Genomic DNA, 22,311 nt, shown 5'->3' with positions numbered 1-22,311 from the left:
CACTCAACCCCTGAACTCCCACAATGCTCAGGGGTGAAGAGATCCAAAGATTCACAACCATTTGAATTGAAGGTATTTCTCCTCTTTCAGTCTGTAATTGCTGCTCTTTATTCTGAGACTGTGGTCCCTCGTTCTTGACTTCCTCACCAGGGGAAACATCCTCTGATACTCGACCCACCGGCTGGATTCTGTGCTCAAATCTCTCGAGTGAATTCAAGCTCTCAATGTCCTGCTGTGAAGCATGAAGTGCTGTCAATGTGACGGTGATGAATGTCATTGTGGGAGTGGCCATAAGTGATTGGGTCTCTATATGAAACCACCACTTCTCACAGAATTTAACCCAACATCTCTCTCTTTCTTTATTCTCTCACGGATGTGGGCATCGCTGGCTGACCAGCATTTATTGCTCATTCCTAGTGGCCCATGGCTCGGCCATTTCAGAGTCAACCACATTGCTGTGGATCAGAATTCACATGTAGGTCAGACTGGATAAAGGCGGCACATTTCCTTTCCTAAAGGACATTAGTGAGCCAGATGGGTTTTTATGACAATCAACAATGGTTTCATGGTCATCATTAGACTTTTAAGTCCAGATTTTTTTATTGAGTGGCTGGGACTTGAACCCGGGTCCCCAGAGGATTCCCCTGGGTCTCTGGATTACTCATCCAGCGACGATACCGCTATACCACCACCACCTCTCCTTTGCCCTTGACTTCAGTAAAATAGTGGGAAACTCTTGTAGACTTTAAGATGAAAGCATAATTCTGCAAATATACAACAGCTGAAAAAGAAAATTATACATTGTCTTTTTTTATGGAGTCCCACATGAAGGGTTCCCCTGCCTTGTGCTGAAGTTGTCTCATGTTCTGCGTGTTTGTAACATTTAGATTGGATGTCAAAGCTTGATCAATGCAGCACTTTCCACATCTGTGCACACACTCCTCCAGGTGTCTCTCACCTTGCAACACTTTACAATTCTTTCCTTCAGGTGGTGTCATTCCCCTCACTCTTCCTACAAAATGGGATTACCTCACACTTTGCTGAATTTCATTGGCTGTATGTGTCCACTCTTTCCACCAGCCTGTCTGTCCTCTTGAAGTCTGCTATTCCCATCCTCACTGGTGACCAGATTTCCAAATTTCATGTCTTTTGCAAGTTTTGAAATGATGCCCGTGTGCGGCCAAATCCAGGTGGCAAATGCATATTAAAGAGATCCTCGTACTGAACCCTGGGGAAATGCACCGTTAATCTCCTTCCAGTCTATATCACCGCCCTGTGTGTTTTCTCTCTCTCGTTCTGATAATGTCACTGTCCCTTTTTTTATCCCGTGGGCTTGAATTTTGCTAACAAGCCCAATCCATGAGACTTTATCAAACACCTTTGGGACACTTTTATAGACAACTGCCTTCATCCACTCCCTCTGGTAACCTTGGCAAAAACCACTCCCTCTGGAGGCCGCCAGCTGGAAAGTTGGGGGGAAGGTGTGAGAGGATTTTTTTGACCATTTGCAGTGGTGGTCAGCTTGAATATTCCACCTGGTCATTTTAAATCGCTCCTGCCCTTCAAATGCGGTAACGTGGAATATTCTAGATTTCTATGTGGTACGGGGAAAAGGAGAGTTCTGGAGACAGGATCTGCCCTTTGGAATCTCTGGAGGAATGGGTAACCAGGTGTGGAGATGTGGTCAGCAATAAACCATCTCAATAGTTTAGGACAGTTTAACTTGGCGACTGTGTTAATGATGGAAGAGGTCCTAATGTTCCTTCAAATGATCTGGAAGGGGTCACTGGCTATTCATTACTGTGTGTCTGTCTCTTTCAGGTAGCATCCAGGCCACTCGAGCTCTAATGATCATTGGCATCCTCCTGGGAACTTTGGCAATCCTGATCTCTGCAGCGGGAATGAAATGCACAACATGCTTTGGAGATGATAAAGCGAAGAAGGGCAAAGTAGCCACTGTGGGAGGAGTGATGTTTGTTATCGCAGGTACAACCGAGGAGGAGAGGACTTCAATCTCCTGGAAGATCCAAACTCCCAAAGATATAATTGTTTAAACAGGGGATGGGAGAGTGGCGGGAATTGATCTGCCTCTTTTACACACTGAGACTATCTTTCCTTACAACGACACATTTGAGTATTATAGCTTAATATTGGCATTGCAATAAACAGACTCTATGCAAATCTTTCTGCTTTAGTTTGAGGTGTGGGGAAGAGACACAGCCACCAGGAAGATAAATGTTTTAATTATTAGCAAAAGAGCCAAAAGATCGAAATGTAAATGAACAGAACCACGTTGGAATTGAACAGCTGAACAAGCAGTTCCACACTTAGTGACTCGTACAGAACAGGATGGGAAAGGACAGAGAGAGATTATAGATTCCACACTAACTAAAGACAGGTATCGGTGAGGCGGGTCTCGGTGAGGCGGGTCTCGGTGAGGTGGGTCTCGGTGAGGCGGGTCTCAGTGAGGCGGGAATCGGCGAGGCGGGTATCGGCGAGGTGGGTATCGGCGAGGTGGGTATCGGCGAGACGGGTATCGGCGAGGTGGGTATCGGCGAGACGGGTATCGGCGAGGTGGGTATCGGCGAGGTGGGTATCGGCGAGGTGGGTATCGGTGAGACCGGTATTGGTGAGGCGGGTGTCGGTGAGGCGGGTATCGGTGAGACCGGTATCGGTGAGGCGGGTGTCGGTGAGGCGGGTATCGGCGAGGTGGGTGTCGGCGAGGTGGGTATCGGCGAGGTGGGTATCGGCGAGGTGGGTATCAGCAAGGTGGGTATCGGCGAGGTGGGTGTCGGCGAGGTGGGTGTCGGCGAGGTGGGTGTCGGCGAGGCGGGTGTCGGCGAGGCGGGTGTCGGCGAGGCGGGTGTCGGTGAGGCGGGTATCGGCGAGGCGGGTATCGGCGAGGTGGGTATCGGCGAGGTGGGTGTCGGCGAGGCGGGTGTCGGCGAGGCGGGTGTCGGCGAGGCGGGTATCGGTGAGACCGGTGTCGGTGAGGCGGGTATCGGCGAGGTGGGTATCGGCGAGGTGGGTGTCGGCAAGGTGGGTGTCGGCGAGGTGGGTGTCGGCGAGACGGGTGTCGGCGAGGCGGGTATCGGTGAGACCGGTGTCGGTGAGGCGGGTGTCGGTGAGGCGGGTGTCGGTGAGGCGGGTGTCGGTGAGGCGGGTGTCGGTGAGGCGGGTGTCGGTGCAGTCAATGCTGAACGATCTCGGGGTTTAAGGCTGAGGGGATTAGATTTTCAGCAATGCTCTCGTCACTGAATTGAGGCCAGCAAATCAGGAGAGGAATTCCCAAGCAAATGTGAGCCACAAGGCTGATCCCAGTGTCAGAGAGATTAAATGAGAGGGAATTGCCTGAATGTCTGAAAGAGAGAGGTGGTGGTGGAGCTTTGGGCTGTTTGAAATCTTGGTTTCAAGTTGGTCTGTTGATTTATTGGGACGTTTCGGAGCCAGAAATTCCACATCCCGTTTTATGAAATCTGATTTTTGTCCAATGAGCGAATTAGCTGGCATCTTGTCTTGATGGTTTACAGGATAATCTATTAGTCTCTGATTCTCGGGAAATAAGAGTTGTTAGCTGTAGGCAGTTTTGGTCACATGATCAATATGCTATTGTTAACCGAGGGTGATTTGCAAGTCTGAATCCATTGCTACACAACGGGGAAATATATAAATTATTCACATCTACTTGTGATGAACTGGTTCCCCGACATCTCTTTGTTAAGCTTTGAACTTGAAGTCTGCTCTTCAGTTTACCCAGCCAATCGGAGGTGGCTTCACTTTATGAGAGCTTTCCACCCATTGGTCATTTGCATTTTGAAAATTCCCAGGATGATTTCCAGAGTAGGTTCCTGGCCTGCTGGGAGATCACAAAAGGTCACCTGAAGCTCAGTGGCCAGAATGTTACTACTTTTAGAATCAGAATCCCGACAGTGCAGAAGGAGGCCATTCGGCCCATCGAGTCTGCACTGACCTCAATCCTACCCAGGCCCTATCCCCATAACCCCATGCATTTACCCTAGCTAGTCCCCCTGACACTAAGGGGCAATTTAGCATGGCCAATCCACCTAACCCACACATCTTTGGAGCGTGGGAGGAAACCGGAGCAACCGGAGGAAACCCACGCAGACACGGGGAGAAAGTGCAGACACAGACAGTGACCCAAGCCAGGAATTGAACCCGGGCTCCTGGCGCTGTGAGGCAGCAGTGCGAACCACTGTGCCACCGTGTCACCCTGGCGCTGTGAGGCAGCAGTGCTAACCACTGTGCCACCGTGCCACCCTGGCGCTGTGAGGCAGCAGTGCTAACCACTGTGCCACCGTGCCACCCTGGCGCTGTGAGGCAGCAGTGCTAACCACTGTGCCACCGTGCCACCCTGGCGCTGTGAGGCAGCAGTGCTAACCACCCCGTGCCACCCTGTTTTTTAAAGTTAATTTCAGGGAATCCACACTGATCGAAATCTGCACCTTGGACATTCCGACTGTGAATCAAAACTGGGCATGACAACTTTAATTTAGTAAGAAGTTTAACAACACCAGGTTAAAGTCCAACAGGTTTATTTGGTAGCAAAAGCCACACAAGCTTTCGAGGCTCTGAGCCCCTTCTTCAGGTGAGTGGGAATTCTGTTCACAAACAGAACTTATAAGACACAGACTCAATTTACATGAATAATGGTTGGAATGCGAATACTTACAACTAATCCAGTCTTTAAGAAACAAAACAATGGGAGTGGAGAGAGCATCAAGACAGGCTAAAAAGATGTGTATTGTCTCCAGACAAGACAGCCAGTGAAACTCTGCAGGTCCACGCAACTGTGGGAGTTACAAATAGTGTGACATAAATTCTGATTCTAGGATCGCATGATAAAGACTCAGGAGGAAAAAAGCAGAAATATTTATGTGAAATAGTGTGACATAAACCCAATATCCCGGTTGAGGCCGTCCTTGTGTGTGCGGAACCTGGCTATCAGTTTCTGCTCCGCGACTCTGCGCTGTCGTGTGTCGCGAAGGCCGCCTTGGAGAACGCTTACCCGAATATCAGAGGCCGAATGCCCGTGACCGCTGAAGTGCTCCCCAACAGGAAGAGAACAGTCTTGCCTGGTGATTGTCGAGCGGTGTTCATTCATCCGTTGTCGCAGCGTCTGCATAGTTTCCCCAATGTACCATGCCTCGGGACATCCTTTCTTGCAGCGTATCAGGTAGACAACGTTGGCCGAGTTGCAAGAGTATGTACCGTGTACCTGGTACACGGTACATACTCTTGCAACTCGGCCAACGTTGTCTACCTGATACGCTGCAAGAAAGGATGTCCCGAGGCATGGTACATTGGGGAAACTATGCAGACGCTGCGACAACGGATGAATGAACACCGCTCGACAATCACCAGGCAAGACTGTTCTCTTCCTGTTGGGGAGCACTTCAGCGGTCACGGGCATTCGGCCTCTGATATTCGGGTAAGCGTTCTCCAAGGCGGCCTTCGCGACACACGACAGCGCAGAGTCGCGGAGCAGAAACTGATAGCCAGGTTCCGCACACACAAGGACGGCCTCAACCGGGATATTGGGTTTATGTCACACTATTTCACATAAATATTTCTGCTTTTTTCCTCCTGAGTCTTTATCATGCGATCCTAGAATCAGAATTTATGTCACACTATTTGTAACTCCCACAGTTGCGTGGACCTGCAGAGTTTCACTGGCTGTCTTGTCTGGAGACAATACACATCTTTTTAGCCTGTCTTGATGCTCTCTCCACTCCCATTGTTTTGTTTCTTAAAGACTGGATTAGTTGTAAGTATTCGCATTCCAACCATTATTCATGTAAATTGAGTCTGTGTCTTATAAGTTCTGTTTGTGAACAGAATTCCCACTCACCTGAAGAAGGGGCTCAGAGCCTCGAAAGCTTGTGTGGCTTTTGCTACCAAATAAACCTGTTGGACTTTAACCTGGTGTTGTTAAACTTCTTACTGTGTTTACCCCAGTCCAACGCCGGCATCTCCACATCACAACTTTAATTTAAACAGGACTGAGTGCTAATGTTCCTCTCCGATCTCTCTGACAGGTCTCGCTGTATTGGTTGCCACAGCCTGGTATGGAAACAACATCACCCAGGAATTCTACAACCCCTTTACACCAACCAACAGCAGGTAAGCGACATGAGGAAAGAGAGAGCTCTCGATTATACAGCATCTCTCTCAACTTCAGGAAAGCTCAAAGTGCTTTCGAACCAATGACGGCTTTATGAACTGCGTTCACTTTAATGCAAAGAAACAGCAGCCATTCAGTGCACAGAAACATCCCACAAGGATTATGAGCTGTTGATTTATTTGGTGTTGTTTGTGCAACTCACCTGCATTTCAAATGATATGGGGGCTTCTAAATCGACAGCCATAGCCCCACCCCTGGAGTCAGCGCCCCTCCTCGCTCCCCACCCCTTTACAAATATTTCTAAAAGAGGGGCTTGTCCCTCCATGCCCGTTGCTGAGAGGTTTTGACGCTGGTTTTAAACAGGAGATAAACGATTGAAATTCGTGCAAATATATTTCCAGTTGTATCACTTCCCCACAGCAGAGACCGTTTCAATTTCATATCTCGGGAAAGTGTAAACTGTCCCCCTCAGTTTGTTCTGAAACTTCGAGAGTGTTTGTGTGAAACCTAAGCAGTGATTTTCAGTTCCAGTTGCCTGGACTTGCAGGTTAATGGTCTGTGCAAGACAGAACAACGCTGAGAAACATTCTTTGCAGAAGTGAATGTGTTTTTTGTGCATGTTTGCAAATGTGTGTGGGAGAAAGGCAGTGAGTCAAAATTAACCTTGTGGAGTTTATTTTAATTCATCCTACACGACATTGTGAACTGTGATGATATCTGAATCATTCTGCTGAATGTTTAACACAAAAACAGTTTCCTCTGTCCAGTCTTTCCCTTCCTCCACCTTCTCAACTCTAAATATCAGTTAACCAGAGACTGGTAGCAGCATTAGAGGAGACCATTCAGCCACTTGTCTATGTTGCCTCTTTGCAAGTTCACTGAGAGCCACTCCCTGCTTTACTCAGGCTCAGCATTCCAGATCCAAGCTACTCGCTGTGTACAAACATATTCCTCATGTCCCCTTTGCTTCTTTGACCGATTACCTTCAATCTGTGCCCTCTGTTCTTGATCCTACCATCAATGGGAGCAGTGTCTCTCTGTCCACTCTCCCCAGACACCTTCATGATTTTAACACTCCATCAAATCTTCCAGCTACATTCTCTTCCCCAAGGAGACCAGGCCAGCGCTCCAATCTTTAAGTTTTTAAATTGTCACAACTAGGCTTACACTAACACTGCAATGAAGTTACTGTGAAAATCCCCCAGTTGCCAAATATCGGCGCCTGTTTGGGTACAAAGAACAAAGAAAATTACAGCACAGGAACAGGCCCTTCGGCCCTCCAAGCCTGCACCGACCATGCTGCCCGACTGAACTAAAACCCCTGACCCTTCCGGGGACCATATCGCTCTATTCCCATCCTATTCATGTACTTGTCCAGATGCCCCTTAAAAGTCACTATCGTATCCACTTCCACTAACTCCCCTGGCAACGTGTTCCAGGCACCCACCAGCTTCTGTGTAAAAAATCTGCCTCGTATATCTCCTTTAAACCTTGCCCCTCGCACCTTAAACCTGTGCCCCCTAGTAATTGACTCTTCCACCCTGGGAAAAAGCTTCTGACTATCCACTCTGTCCATGCCTCTCATAATCTTGTAGACTTCTATCAGGTCGCCCCTAAACCTTCATCGTTCCAGTGAGAACAAATGAAGTTTCTCCAACCTCTCCTCATAGCTAATGCCCTCCATACCAGGCAATATCCTGGTAAATCTTTTCTGTACCCTCTCCAAAGCCTCCACATCCTTCTGGTAATGTGGCAACCAGAATTGAACACTATATTCCAAGTGCGGCCTAACTAAGGTTCTATAAAGCTGCAACATGATTTGCCAGTTTTTAAACTCAATGCTCTGGCCAATGAAGGCAAGCATGCCGTATGCCTTCTTGACTACCTTCTCCACCTGCATTGCCACTTTCAGTGACCTGTGTACCTGTACACCCAGATCCCTCTGCCTATCAATACTCTTAAGGGTTCTGCCATTTACTGTATATTTCCTATCTGTATTAGACCTTCCAAAATGCATTACCTCACATTTGTCCGGATTAAACTCCATTTGCCATTTCTCCGCCCAAGTCTCCAACCGATCTATATCCTGCTGTATCCTCTGATGGTCCTCATCATATCTGCAAATCCCCCAACCTCTGTGTTGTCTGCAAACTTAGGAATCAAACCAGTACAGTGAGGGAGAATTTAGCATGGCCAGTGCACCTAACCAGCACGTCTTTCAGACTGTGGGAGGAAACCCACGCAGACACGGGGAGAATGTGCAAACTCCACACAGACAGTGACCCAAGCCGGGAATCGGACCCAGGTCCCTGGCGCTGTGAGTCAGCAGTATTAACCACTGTGCCACCGTGCTGCCCCCATAACCCTCAGCACTGAGGGAGTTCCGCACTGTCAGAGAGTCAGTACTGAGGGAATGCCGCACTGTCAAAGGGTCAGTACTGAGGGAGTTCCGCACTGTCAGAGAGTCAGTACTGAGGGAATGCTGCACTGTCAAAGGGTCAGTACTGAAGGAGTGCCGCACTGTCAGAGGGTCAGTACTGAAGGAGTGCCGCACTGTCAGAGGGTCAGTGCTGAGGGAGTGTTGCACTGTCAGAGGGTCAGTACTGAGGGAGTGCCACATTGTCAGAGGGTCAGTACTGAGGGAGTGCCACACTGTCAGAGGGCCAGTACTGAGGGAGTGCCGCACTGTCAGAGGGTCAGTGCTGAGGGAGTGTTGCACTGTCAGAGGGTCAGTACTGAGGGAGTGCCGCACTGTCAGAGGGTCAGTGCTGAGGGAGTGCTGCACTGTCAGAGGGTCAGTCCTGAGGGAGTGCCGCATTGTCAGAGGGTCAGTCCTGAGGGAGTGCTGCACTGTCTGAGGGTCAGTCCTGAGGGAGTGCCGCATTGTCAGAGGGTCAGTCCTGAGGGAGTGCTGCACTATCAGAGGTGCCATCTCTCAGAATGATAAATCTAGCTTCAGTGATAATGAAAACATTCTCGATTGTCGTAAAAGCCATCTGGTTCATTAATGTTCTTTAGGGAAGGAAATCTGCCATCCTTACCTGGTCTGGCCAACATGTGACTCCAGAGCCACAGCAATGTGGTTGACTCTTAAATGCCCTCTGAAATGGCCGAGTGAGACACTCAGTTCAAGGGCAGTTAGAGATGGGCACCAATTGCTGGCTTTGCCAGCGTGCCCACATCCCAATGCTTCAGTAGAAGTCAGAGAAGTAATTTCCTTCCTATCTTTATACTGTCAGCAAGTTTGGCTAAAACACAGTCTGTGCACGGTAGCACAGTGGTTAGCACTGCTGCTTCACAGCTCCAGGGACCTGGGTTCGATTCCCGGCTTGGGTCACTGTCTGTGTGGAGTTTGCACATTCTCCTCGTGTCTGCATGGGTTTCCTCCGGGTGCTCCGGTTTCCTCCCACAGTCCAAAGATGTGCGGGTTAGGTTGATTGGCCATGCTAAAAATTGCCCTTAGTGTCCTGAGATGCGTAGGTTGGAGGGATTAGTGGGTCGATATGGGGGTAGGGCCTGGGTGGGATTGTGGTCGGTGCAGACTCGATGGGCCGAATGGCCTCTTTCTGTACTGTAGGGTTTCTATGATTTTCAATTATTTCTATGAAGTCATTAACATAGATTGTAAATAGATGAAAAGGTTTCCTTTGAGGCAGGAGCATTCTGCCTTTAGATGCATAACCAATTCTGTCTCTACAGACTGACCTTCCAATTCACATCATTTCAGTGACTGTGTGATTAACATTGTGAGCTGTTTCCAAACTCCTCTGGGCTCACTATTACCTAAAGAAAAGATGAACCCTTTAGAGAAATGGTCTATAGATTGGACCATTCAGGGGCTAGGTTGATATAAGTTCAATCGTGCAAAGATGTGAGTTTGTCTTTGTGTACGGTGAAGACTTGGAAAGGTGTGGGTTTGTGGGAAAGAGAGATGGACATTATAAGGAATTGAGTGAAAGATGGACGCAAGATTGTGGGTTTGTGCGTGTGGGATAATGAAGTGCTTGAATCCAAAATCTTTGACTCAGAGATAAATCTTCCATTAACATGGACAAGGGATCAAGGAACCCTAGAAAAACTGAGGCCAATGGGAATCACAAGGGAAGATGGTTGTGATGGTTTGGAGGACAATCATTTCCATCCTTGGATATCACTGCAGGAGTCCCTCAGGGGAGTGTCCTAGGCCCAATCATCTTCAGCTGCTTCCTTCCTGATGACTGCACAATGTTCAGCACCATTCACAACTCCACAGCTACTGAAGCAGTCCGTATTCAAATGCAGCAAGATCTGGACAATATCCAGGCTTGGGCTGACAAGTGGCAAATAATATTCTTGCCGCACAAGTGCCAGGCAATGGCCATCTCCAACAAGAGAGAATCCAACCATCTCCCAGTGACATTCAATGGTATTACCATCACTGAATCCCCCGCTATCAATATCCTGGGGGGTTACCATTGACCAGAAACTGAACTGGACCAGCCATATAATAAAGTAAAGTTAAATTTATTTATTAGTGTCACAAGTAAGGCTTACATTAACACTGCAATTAAGTTACTATGTAATTCCCCTAGTTGCCACACTCCAGTGCCTGTTCGGGTCAATGAACCTAACCAGCACGTCTTTCAGAATGTGGGAGGAAACTGGAGCACCCAGAGGAAACCCAAGCAGACATGGGGAGAATGTGCAGACTCCACACAGACAGTGACCCAAATCAGGAATCGAACGTGGGTCCCTGGCACTGTGAGGCAGCAGTGCTAACCACTGTGCCACCGTGCCACCCCAGTATAAATACTGTGGCTATAAGAGCAGGTCAGAGGCTGGGTATCCTGTGACGAATAACTCACCTCCTGACCCCTCAAAGCCACCATCTACAAGGCACAAGTCAGGAGTGTGATGGAATACTCCCCACTTGCCTGGATGGGTGCGGCTCCAACAACACTCAAAACGTTTGCTCTACTGCTCTCACACAGTAGCAGCTATGTTTACCATTGACAAGATTGGCTGCAGCAACTCACCAAGGCTCCTTTGATAGCACCATCCAAACCTCTGCTAACTAGGACAAGAGACAGGTTAAACATATCCTTAACCTGTGCTTAATGCTCCCTCCACTCACATTATCTGTATCTTTAAGACCTGGCTGGCTGTAGAGATTCGCATTCTAATCAGTATTCTGTAACTTGATTTTGTGTCTCTGTGCCCTGTTTGAGAGCAGATTTCCACTCCATCTGACGAAGGAGCAGGGCTCCGAAAGCTAATGGCATTTGCTACCAAGTAAAACTGTTGGACTTTAACATGGTGTTGTTAAAACTCTTACTGTGTTCACCCCAGTCCAACCCCGGCATCTTCACATCTTGGAAATGTATTGCCATTCCTTCAAAACTCCCTCTCTAACAGCACTGTGGATGTACCTACACCTTAGGGACTGCGGCAGGCCAAGAAGGCAGCTCACCGCAACCTTCTTGAGGGTGATGTGAAATCATAGAATCGTAGAATCATAGAAACCCTACAGTGCAGAAAGAGACCATTCGGCTCATCGAGTCTGCACCGACCACAATCCCACTCAGGCCCTATCCCCGTATCCCTACATATTTACCCACTAATCCCTCTAAGCTACGCATCTCAGGACACTAAGAAACAATTTTTAACCTGGCCAATCAACCTAACCCGCACATCTTTGGACTGTGGGAGGAAACTGGAGCACCCGGAGGAAACCCACGCAGACACGGGGAGAACGTGCAGACTCTACACAGACAGTGAATCGAACCCGAGTCCCTGGCGCTGTGAGGCAGCAGTGCTAACCACTGTGCTACCGTGCCACACAGAAATGAGCAATAACTGCTGGGCCCAGTCAGCATTCTCACATCCCGAAATTGAGTGCGAAAAACTGAGCACTACATCGCGTTCGCGTTTTGTGGTGTCATCTGTTCTAAATCACACATCTAGGGATGACGGAGACTGGTGTCAGTGTGGAATCCTTATCCAACTGCCTCATGACAGGAAACTGACGAGAGTTTGGAGATATTCCTTAGGGCAGGATGCGCAATCATGGAAATTAGTCAGTAACAATGACCCATATTCATATAATCTTTTTACGGTGAGAGAATGCTTATGGCTCTTTATTGCAACACAATACATGTTGGGTTAAATAGGCATCAAGCCAGGAAAGAAAATTGGCCAAATACCCAGTGAGAAAACTGTTGTAAATGGATGCGTGTGGAGTTATTGCTGAGAAGTTGGTTATCTTGTATTTTTGACAGCAGTAATGGTGTGAGAATTGGGGTTTCTGGTTGGAGAGAGATTAACATCCTCACTTACTGTTCTAGAACCTTGCCCGGGAACATGGGGATCCAAAGGCTCTGTTTCCATTGGTCTCTCCTGTTGGGTTGTAATTAATTCAGCTCATTAATCCTGCTTTCTCACCAAACCCTCACTCACTCTGATGGAAACTCAACTCCACTATTGGTTGAAGAGCCATCAGTTCTCCTGCACACTTTAAATTTCTTCTCAAACCCTTTACCTCTTTCCTGCCCTCCAATCATCTATCTCATCATCTGTTCATTCACTTTTTACCTAGTCTTCTGGGAACACAGGAATTAGGAACGAGAGTCGGCAATTCAGCCCTTCGAGCCCACTCTGTCATTCTATATGATCATGGCTGATCTCCATCTCATCCTAATTCCACTTCCCTGCCTTTTCCCTATAGCCCTTTATCCCGCTTTAATCAAATATTTATCTCTCTCTTTCTTGAATTCATTGATTGATTCTGCATCCACTGCACTCTGGGGCAGTGAGTTCCATAGATTCACAACCCTCTGTGAGAAGCAGCTTCTCCTTATCTCTGTCTTGAACCTCCCCCTCTTACTCTGCAACTATGCCCTCTTGTCTGAGACTGTTCTAGAAGGGGGAACATTTGGTTAACGTTTACTTTATCAATCCCGTTGCGTATTTTATATACCTGCTGTGTCAGCATTCCCCTTGCACTCCTGCAGAATGTTAAAAGCCCCATCTGAGTACGAGGTGTTAGAATTTATACCTTTGTTTGAAGTGATTGCTGAGCAAAGTTGCTGAATAACACCCGTACTGCCGGAGCTCGCAGCTTGGTCAATGTGATTGAAGAAGGTTGAAGGTTTTGGGATAATTGTATAAAACTAATTTATTACCTTTTTGAAGTTGGGGGTCATTAAAACACCTTAACAACTAAACTGAGAAATCCCAGAAAATGAAGCAAATATTCATAGAAATCATAGAAACCCTACAGTACAGAAAGAGGCCATTCGGCCCATCGAGTCTGCACCGACCACAATCCCACCCAGGCCCTACCCCCATATCCCTACATATTTTACCCGCTAATCCCTCTAATCTACGCATCCCAGGACACTAAGGGCCAATCAACCTAACCCGCACATCTTTGGACTGTGGGAGGAAACCGGAGGACCCGGAGGAAACCCACGCAGACACGAGGAGAATGTGCAAACTCCACACAGACAGTGACCCAAACCGGGAATCGAACCCAGGTCCCTGGAGCTGTGAAGCAGCAGTGCTAACCACTGTGCTACCGTACCGTATCGTATTGAGTTAGAATCAACATAGAAAATAAGAAGTGGATCTTGTCTCTCTGTCTCGTACTGACCAGTCTCTCTCTCCTTGTAGGTTTGAATTTGGCCAGGCCCTATTCATTGGCTGGGCTGCTGCTGCTCTCTCCATTCTGGGTGGTGCCTTCCTTTGCTGCTCTTGTACAAAGGCCAGCGGCGGTTCGTACCGAGGGCAGGCTTACCCACGATCACAATCGGCACCATCCGCTGCAAAGAACTATGTGTGAGACTGAGTGAGCAGCCGAGAAGATCCCATTTGAACTCTTCGCTGGATGATGTCTCTTTAAGTGAGGGATGCCTTGTATTGACCAAGTATTACCCTTAATGACAGTTCCTACACAGGCTGATAGAAATGAAAGGGCTTTGGTTCGATTCAAGCTTCACTATCTTACATTTACTTGGTGTTGCCATTTTAATTTCAGGTAGCCAATTGCCAGTTTCTTCATTTAGAGCACAGAATAAAGACGATCTTTCCTGCAACGTCTAAAATATTAACTAGCTCCTTCACTAGGAAGGATATTTGAGGGCTTGTGTATATGCAATAATTATTTCTGAGGGTAAATCGGGTATAGTAGGATAGCGTTCAACCTTAATACTGTAAAGATCTCCGTTAATTAGGCCAGATTACTGAATAAAACTCATTAGGTTCACACTCAATCTTCCTGATCGGGTATCTGTCCGATCATTGCTCACCATGAATCAGCAGCCAGGGTGGGAGAGAGATGTGTGGGTGGGGATTTAATGGGTAATATCATCATGAAATCTGGCGCTGGGCTCTCACTAGGAGTTTGGAATGAAAATGAGGGTGTGAGTAATTGAAAGGAAAAGCCTGGGTATTGAAGGGGGAAACTCAGATCAAGTGACTCAGCATCATTCTACACGGGCAAGTTATCCAATATTAATGAAATCAACATTTTGCCTTTTCTCAGCCTTGTGGAGGTCACATTGAAAAACATGCCATCATCATTGGCTCCTTCTAACTCACAACCATAGCTTTCTGATGACATTTATAAACCTGTCAAGAGTTAACAAGCTGTCTGTATTGGCATAGCCTCATCCCCAATTACTTGTTTAGACTGTGTTCATGTGCATGTGGAACCATCTGTATTGGTGTATTAACACTGTGTATTAGAGTTGTTAAAGTTACTGTCCAATCTACATTGTTGTACTTAATTTAAACTGTAGCATGTTCAGCAATATCCTCGGGAGGAACAAAGCTCATGAATTCTCCATGAGATCCTCCACCTGTTTCCATCGGTTAGTTATTGTTAAATAATTGATGTTTCTTGGAGTAATATATCAGTGTCTCCATCAAATCCCAAAATTAGTATTTTATTTCATCCCATGTACCAACAGCTCCATTGTGAGTTCAGCCGGCAGTTGGTCAATATCATTTCCAGCCATTGTTTTACTGAAGAATGTGCCTGGCCGTTCCAACGTGATGGAGTATTTCAATGCTGAATCCTCACCAGCCTGGGTCCCACCCTTATTACAGACCAATGCAGCAACTGATTGTACCTGCAGTGGGTACTGAGTGGATAGAATTGGATATAAATGGTTCCAGAGTAGTTGGAAAAGTGATATTTTACCAAGTCTCAATCTGGATTCTACGTTGAGTCCTGTCAGACTGCAAACACCAAGTTCCAAAGTGGAAATGAAACTTGATCCAATTCGGAATAAATCCAGGAGTGTAAGTGGAGTTGTTGGCTCTGTAGAGAATGGGATGGTTCAGTAAGTGAGGTCACTGTCCTTCTGATCCACGTGAGTTTGTTACAATAAGATTCAGTTCATAGGCTCATCAAACTGTCCTCAATCTGACCAAACTCAAATCTGTTCCGCTGTGACTTTGCAGCGAATGGACTCTTGAATGTAAACCTGACTACCTGCTCAGATTCCCTGTCAGGAACCAAATTATTTCAATGGAGTAGCCCGGGTACTGAGGTGCTTAGCCAACACTTGTGACTTTTTCTGTCGCATTTACAAAATAGAAACTCACATATTTGTTTACATATTCTTTAAGCATCTTCCCTTTGCCAGTTCCTGCTAATGTGTGTTAACATAAATCACTGGATTATCAGTGGAGTGCCAAATTAACCTCATCCAGCAGAGAGTAAGTCAATCTCCAACAACTTGCTTTGCCATTTCTGCAATGTTAAGCTTTCTGTTCAGTTTACTGTACAAAGAAAGTTCTACAGGGGATGGGACCACCTACAGCAGCCACATCAGGAGATGCAGAAATATCACCATTTTTCCAATCGCGGGGCGGGGGGGGTGGTGTCGGTGGGGGGGGGGGGGTGGTGTTGGGGGGAGGGGTGGTGTCGGGGGGAAGGGTGGGAGGGGGAGGGGTGGTGTCGGGGGGAGGGGCGGGGGGGGGCATGTTGGTGGTGTGGATGCGGGGGGGAGTGGGGGTTGCGGCATTTCTGTGGCTTGGTTTGCAGCCTGGTCAGTCAATGGGTTTGTTCAATTCCCCCATCAGCCCCAAGCATGCTGGGTGGAACATTAGACTGTGTTGACAATAGGAATTAAAAAACATGCTTGATGCCAATCTCAACGAGATATCCAACAATTCCTCGCCAGTTTTATCAACCTCTAATACTCAAAATCCTTTCATATTCTTCAGTGTTGCAGTCAGATTTTTGTGAATTTTGAAAAGTGTAGCCTTTAAAATGATGAGAAGCCCAGCTCCTGGTAACTCTTAAATTATCAGGCTGAATTTGAAACGTTCATTGCTGGATATTAACTTCCATTTTTAAAGGCAATCCGCCCATTACGAGGGATATACTGTAATCAGGGTCCAGATTTTCACCAGCTTGTTAATTGTTTTATATGAGTCCTCCTGTCCCTTTGTCCAGTTGCAAAGCTGAATGTTTTATGTGTTTGGGTCGTTTCTAATCTTTCTTAGATATGAGTTTCCAGTTTTGGACATGGATTTGTTGTATATCTGTGTATCTGTAAATGTGTCCAGGACATTGCTTGTGGATTGAAATTTTATACTGAGCTTATTCTATGGATTTTGCAATAAATGGGGAATTTTTATTTGAAACCAATGCCTGCGTTTGATTCTTTGAGATGTAAACTTCCAGAAAACCTGTCATCACCCAGACTTCTGCTACCAAACAGTGATCTCTCTCAGCTAATATGCATTGTTGGTGTGAGAGCTTTTCTCAATTCAGCGCTATGTCTGTGACCTACAATGCACCACAGCGTGGCCTAACTCTGCTTCACTCTGATTCTGTTGCTGCAAAGCCAGGAGACCTCCCAACTACCTGCGTTCAAATTAGATATGAATGGGGGGAGTGGGGGTGTTGGAGATGATCAGTATGTTCGCAGATGATACAACAATTGGTCGTGTGGTAAATAGCGTGGGGGAAAGCCTTAGTTTACAGCATTTTCTTTATTTATGGGACCTGGGCATCGCTGGCTGGCCAGCATTTAGTGCCCATCCCTAGTTGCCCTTGAGAAGGTGATGGTGAGCTGCCTTCTTGAATCACGGTAGTCCGTGTGCTGCGGGTTGATCCACAAATGATGCTAGAGATGGGCTGGTTAGATGGGCAGGATAGCGGCAAATGGAAGTTAACCCTGAAATGTGTGAGGCGATGCATTTAGGGAGAACTAACAGGGCAAGAGAGTACACAGTGAACGGTAGGACATTAGGAAGTACAGAGGGACCTTGGGGAGCATGTCCATAGATCTCTGAAGACAGCAGGACAGCTGGACAAGGTGATTAGGAAGGCATATGGGATACTTGCCTTTGTCAACTGAGGCACTGAATATAAGAGTAGGGAGGTGATGAAGGAGCTGTATAAAACACTGGTTAGGCCACAGCTAGAGTACTGTGTGTGGCTCTGGTTGCCACACTATTGGAAGGGAGTGATTGCACGAGAGAGGGTTTGGTTCTGACTGACTGTTTGCCACCCAATCCTCACCTGTTGTAAAGTCTTCAACTTCTCCATTTGTGTAATAGTTACAACATAAATGGAGGCTGTTCAGCCCATTAAGCCTCTGCCAATTACTAGCTCATCTCAAAGTGTGACCAATCCTGGTAGCTTCACTGACAGAATGAATTTGCACAAAGGCTTTCACAAGATGACATCCCCTCATAGACAATTAAATAACTTTGAGCTGCAGTCACTGTTGTGGGAAACATGACTGCCAATTTTCACGCAACCGGTATCATCCCAGATTATGGGCTCACATGGCTAGAGGGGTTTGAAGCCACAAACCTTCTGATCCAGAGGTAAGAGTACTGAACCAAGATTGGTGCCTGTTTGACTCCAACTAATGAGCTTACCCCCAATTCCAGCTGTGGTGAGATGAAGGTCTTTGGGATGGAGGTTAATGTCTGAATTTCAGTGAGAAACCAAAACTTCAATCTGAAGCTGTGATTCTATCCAAACTTAAACTTTAGGCAGACCCAGAGAAGGAGATGGATTTATATCTTTGAGAAAGAAGTTGTATACACGGCGCGCAGTTTCAGGCAGAGTTTTATCTGCGTGTTCTTCAGTGACTGAAGTATTTAAACCTGTTTGAACTTGTGGACCTCGCCCTGTTGCCTCACACGGACAGTTAACTATCTGTGTCCTGTGCCTTTTTATATTAAAAACAATATTTGAAAAAAAAATCCTGCCCACTTTATCTAATCACTGGTTCCTCCCCTGAAAAAGCACCCCGCCACATGACCGTTTCTGTGGGTTTGGTCTGGTTAGACTTCCCAATTCCGATTTTCACCTGGCAATGGCCATCTGTCAGGTTACAGACTGTCTCGAGCTCAGTTACCCAGCAAGCAAGCCAGGAACCTCTAGAATTTAAACTGGATTCAAACAAATCAAAAAGAAGTGTTCCTCCTATCACAGAATGACAGATTTGTGCATCATGAGATGTTGTGTGAGGAGGTTTTGGGATGCAGTGGATAGAACGTGAGAGTTAGAATTTTTTTTTAGTTTAGTTAGGGCATCATTGTCGGCACAAGCTTGGAGGGCCGAATGGCCTGTTCCTGTGCTGTACCGTTCTTTGTTCTTTGTTCAGAAGCAGGAGTAGGCCATTCAGCCCTTTGAGCCTGTACCGCCATTTGGTAGGCTCATGTCTGATGTGGTTTTGGTCTTAACTCTACTTTCCTGTCCAACCCCCATGTCTGACCCCTTGTTTATCAAAAATGTGTCTCGCTCACCCTGAATATTCTCAATGACCCAACCTGCTCTGCTGCCTGAGGAAGAGAATTCCACCGACTAACAACCCCCCCCAAGAGGGAAGAATCCTCCTGATCTTAGTCCTGAAGTTTTGAGCTGTGTGCCTTAGCTGTAGATTATCCAACGCAAGGAGGTAAGCAGCATCCAGCCTGCCTCAGGATCTCAGAAAGAGGCATATGGACTTGAAGCATTAACTCTGCTTTTCGCTCCACAGATGCTGCCAGACCTGCTGAGTTTATCCAGCATTTGCTGTTTTTGTTTTAAATTCCAGCATCTTGCTTTGATATTATAAACCCCTCAGAATCTTCAATGTTTCACTAAGATCTCCCCTCATTTTTCTAAACTCCAGTGGGTATCGACCTATCCTGCTCAACCTTTCCTCCTAAGACAGCCCCTTCATCCCAGGAATCAGCCTCGTGAGCCTTCCCTGAATCATTTCGAATGCAATGATATCTTCCCTCACGCTGGGAAACCCAAACATCTTTTTTTGGATGGGGTCTCACTGAGCTCCTGTACAACTGGAACAACACTTCCCTACTTTTATACTCGATTCCCCTTGCAATAAACATCATTTGCCTTCCGAATTACTTGCTGTACCTGCATGTTACCCCATTTATGATTCATGTACAAGGACACCCAGATCCCTCTGCACCACCAAGTTCTGCAATCTCTCCCCAATTAAATAATTTACTGGCTTTCTATCCCTCCTGCCAAACTGGACAACTTCACATTTTCCCTCACTATACTCGATTTGCTAAATTTTTGTCCACTCACTTAATCTGTTTATATTCCTGGGAGGAAGGGCGGGGATCAGGGTATTGAATTCGATGATCAGCCGTGATCAAAATGAATGAATGGCAAAGCAGGCTCAAAGGGCCGAATGGCCTCCTCCTGCTTCTAGTTTCTACGTTTCTGTGCAGATTCTCTACCTCCTCTTACTTTCCTTCTCTCTTTGTTTCATCAGCGAATTTAGCCACTATGCGTTTTGTCCCTCCATCTGAGTTATTGATATTGATTGTAAACAGCACTGATCATGTGACACGCCACGAATTATAACCTGTCAACCCAAAAATGGCACATTTCTCCTACTCTGCCTCTAGTTAGCTAACCAATCCCCAATCCATGCTAATAAGTTATGCAACTTTAGTAACTTTGGATTGGTATGGCATCTTATCCAATGGCTCTGGAAATCCACATACACCACATCTACATGATTCCCTTTATCCTCCTTGCTGCTTATTTCCTCAAAGGTCTCTAATAAGTTAGTCAAACATGGTTTCCCTTTTACAAACCCGTATTGACTCTATCTTGATGATTTTCCAAGTGTTTCGCTGCTACTTTCTTAACAGTGGATTCTAGCATTTATGATGTGGAGATGCCGGCGTTGGACTGGGGTAAACACAGTAAGAAGTTTAACAACACCAGGTTAAAGTCCAACAGGTTTATTTGGTAGCAAAAGCCACACAAGCTTTCGAGGCTCTGAGCCCCTTCTTCAGGTGAGTGGGAATTCTGTTCACAAACAGAACTTATAAAGACACAGACTCAATTTACATGAATAATGGTTGGAATGCGAATACTTACAACTAATCCAGTCTTTAAGAAACAAAACAATGGGAGTGGAGAGAGCATCAAGACAGGCTAAAAAGATGTGTATTGTCTGCAGACAAGACAGCCAGTGAAACTCTGCAGGTCCACGCAACTGTGGGAGTTACAAATAGTGTGACATAAACCCAATATCCCGGTTGAGGCCGTCCTTGTGTGTGCGGAACTTGGCTATCAGTTTCTGCTCAGCGACTCTGCGCTGTTGTGTGTCGCGAAGGCCGCCTTGGAGAACGCTTACCCGAATATCAGAGGCCGAATGCCCGTGACCGCTGAAGTGCTCCCCAACAGGAAGAGAACAGTCTTGCCTGGTGATTGTCGAGCGGTGTTCATTCATCCGTTGTCGCAGCGTCTGCATAGTTTCCCCAATGTACCATGCCTCGGGACATCCTTTCTTGCAGCGTATCAGGTAGACAACGTTGGCCGAGTTGCAAGAGTAGGTACCGTGTACCTGGTGGATGGTGTTCTCACGTGAGATGATGGCATCTGTGTCGATGATCCGGCACGTCTTGCAGAGGTTGCTGTGGCAGGGTTGTGTGGTGTCTTGGTCACTGTTCTCCTGAAGGCTGGGTAGTTTGCTGCGGACAATGGTCTGTTTGAGGTTGTGCGGTTGTTTGAAGGCAAGAAGTGGGGGTGTGGGGATGGCCTTGGCGAGATGTTCGTCTTCATCAATGACATGTTGAAGGCTCCGGAGGAGATGCCGTAGCTTCTCCGCTCTGGGGAAGTACTGGACAACGAAGGGTACTCTGTCCACTGTGTCCCGTGTTTGTCTTCTGAGAAGGTCGGTGCGGTTTTTTGCTATGGCGCGTTGGAACTGTTGATCAATGAGTCTAGCGCCATATCCTGTTCTTATGAGGGCATCTTTCAGCATCTGGAGGTGTCTGTTGCGATCCTCCTCATCCGAGCAGATCCTGTGTATACGGAGGGCTTGTCCGTAGGGGATGGCTTCTTTAACGTGTTTAGGGTGGAAGCTGGAGAAGTGGAGCATCGTGAGGTTATCCGTGGGCTTGCGGTACAGTGAGGTGCTGAGGTGACCGTCCTTAATGGAGATGCGTGTGTCCAAGAATGCAACCGATTCCGGAGAGTAGTCTATGGTGAGCCTGATGGTGGGATGGAACTTGTTGATGTCATCATAGAGTTGTTTCAGTGATTGTTCACCATGAGTCCAAAGGAAGAAAATGTCATCGATGTATCTAGTGTATAGCATCGGTTGAAGGTCCCGTGCGGTGAAGAAGTCTTGTTCGAACCTGTGCATGAAGATGTTGGCATATTGAGGTGCAAATTTGGTCCCCATGGCTGTTCCGTGTGTCTGGATGAAGAACTGGTTGTTGAAGGTGAAGATATTGTGGTCCAGGATGAAGCGGATGAGATGTAAAATTGCATCTGGAAACTGGCAGTTGTTGGCGCTGAGCACTGAGGCCGTTGCGGCAATGCCATCGTCATGGGGGATGCTGGTGTAGAGTGCCGAGACATCCATTGTGACGAGGAGTGCTCCTGGTTCAACTGCTCCATGTGTGCCGAGTTTCTGTAGGAAGTCCGTCGTGTCGCGACAAAAGCTGGGGGTTCTTTGTACAATGGGTTTCAGGATGCCCTCGACATAGCCGGAGAGGTTCTCGCACAGGGTCCCATTGCCCGATACGATGGGACGGCCGGGTGTGTTTGCCTTGTGTATCTTCGGGAGGCAGTAGAGATCTCCAACGCGGGGAGTACGTGGGATGAGAGCACGGAGGGTGTTCTGAAGGTCCGGATCAAAGGTCTTGATCAGAGTGTTGAGTTGACGGGTGTGTTCTTT

General features: G+C 47.1%; 2 protein-coding genes across 2 annotated transcripts in view; both read left to right on the top strand.

Moving 5' to 3' along the window:
* Positions 1-22,311, top strand: part of ccdc50a (coiled-coil domain containing 50a) — a 352,068-nt gene that overhangs the window by 181,588 nt on the left and 148,169 nt on the right. The window lies entirely within an intron of this gene.
* On the top strand, positions 1,020-15,715 carry LOC144485682 (claudin-1-like). Its single transcript, XM_078203796.1, has 4 exons — positions 1,020-1,056; positions 1,822-1,986; positions 6,057-6,141; positions 13,793-15,715. The coding sequence occupies exons 1-4, from the start codon at positions 1,020-1,022 to the stop codon at positions 13,959-13,961; spliced, it is 456 nt and encodes a 151-aa protein (XP_078059922.1). The 3' UTR covers positions 13,962-15,715.

This window comes from Mustelus asterias, chromosome 3, assembly GCF_964213995.1.
Source record: "Mustelus asterias chromosome 3, sMusAst1.hap1.1, whole genome shotgun sequence".
NCBI lineage: Eukaryota > Metazoa > Chordata > Chondrichthyes > Carcharhiniformes > Triakidae > Mustelus > Mustelus asterias.
The sequence above is the reverse complement of the archived record's forward strand: the minus strand, read 5'-3'. Positions and strand labels throughout refer to the sequence as shown.

Excerpts from the sequence above, each read along its gene's own strand:
- LOC144485682 (XM_078203796.1), top strand. The coding sequence starts at position 1,020 with ATGGGATTACCTCACACTTTGCTGAATTTCATTGGCT. Across the intron at positions 1,987-6,056 it reads AGTGATGTTTGTTATCGCAG|GTCTCGCTGTATTGGTTGCC; the intron begins GTACAACCGAGG and ends TCTCTCTGACAG. Across the intron at positions 6,142-13,792 it reads TTTACACCAACCAACAGCAG|GTTTGAATTTGGCCAGGCCC; the intron begins GTAAGCGACATG and ends CTCTCCTTGTAG.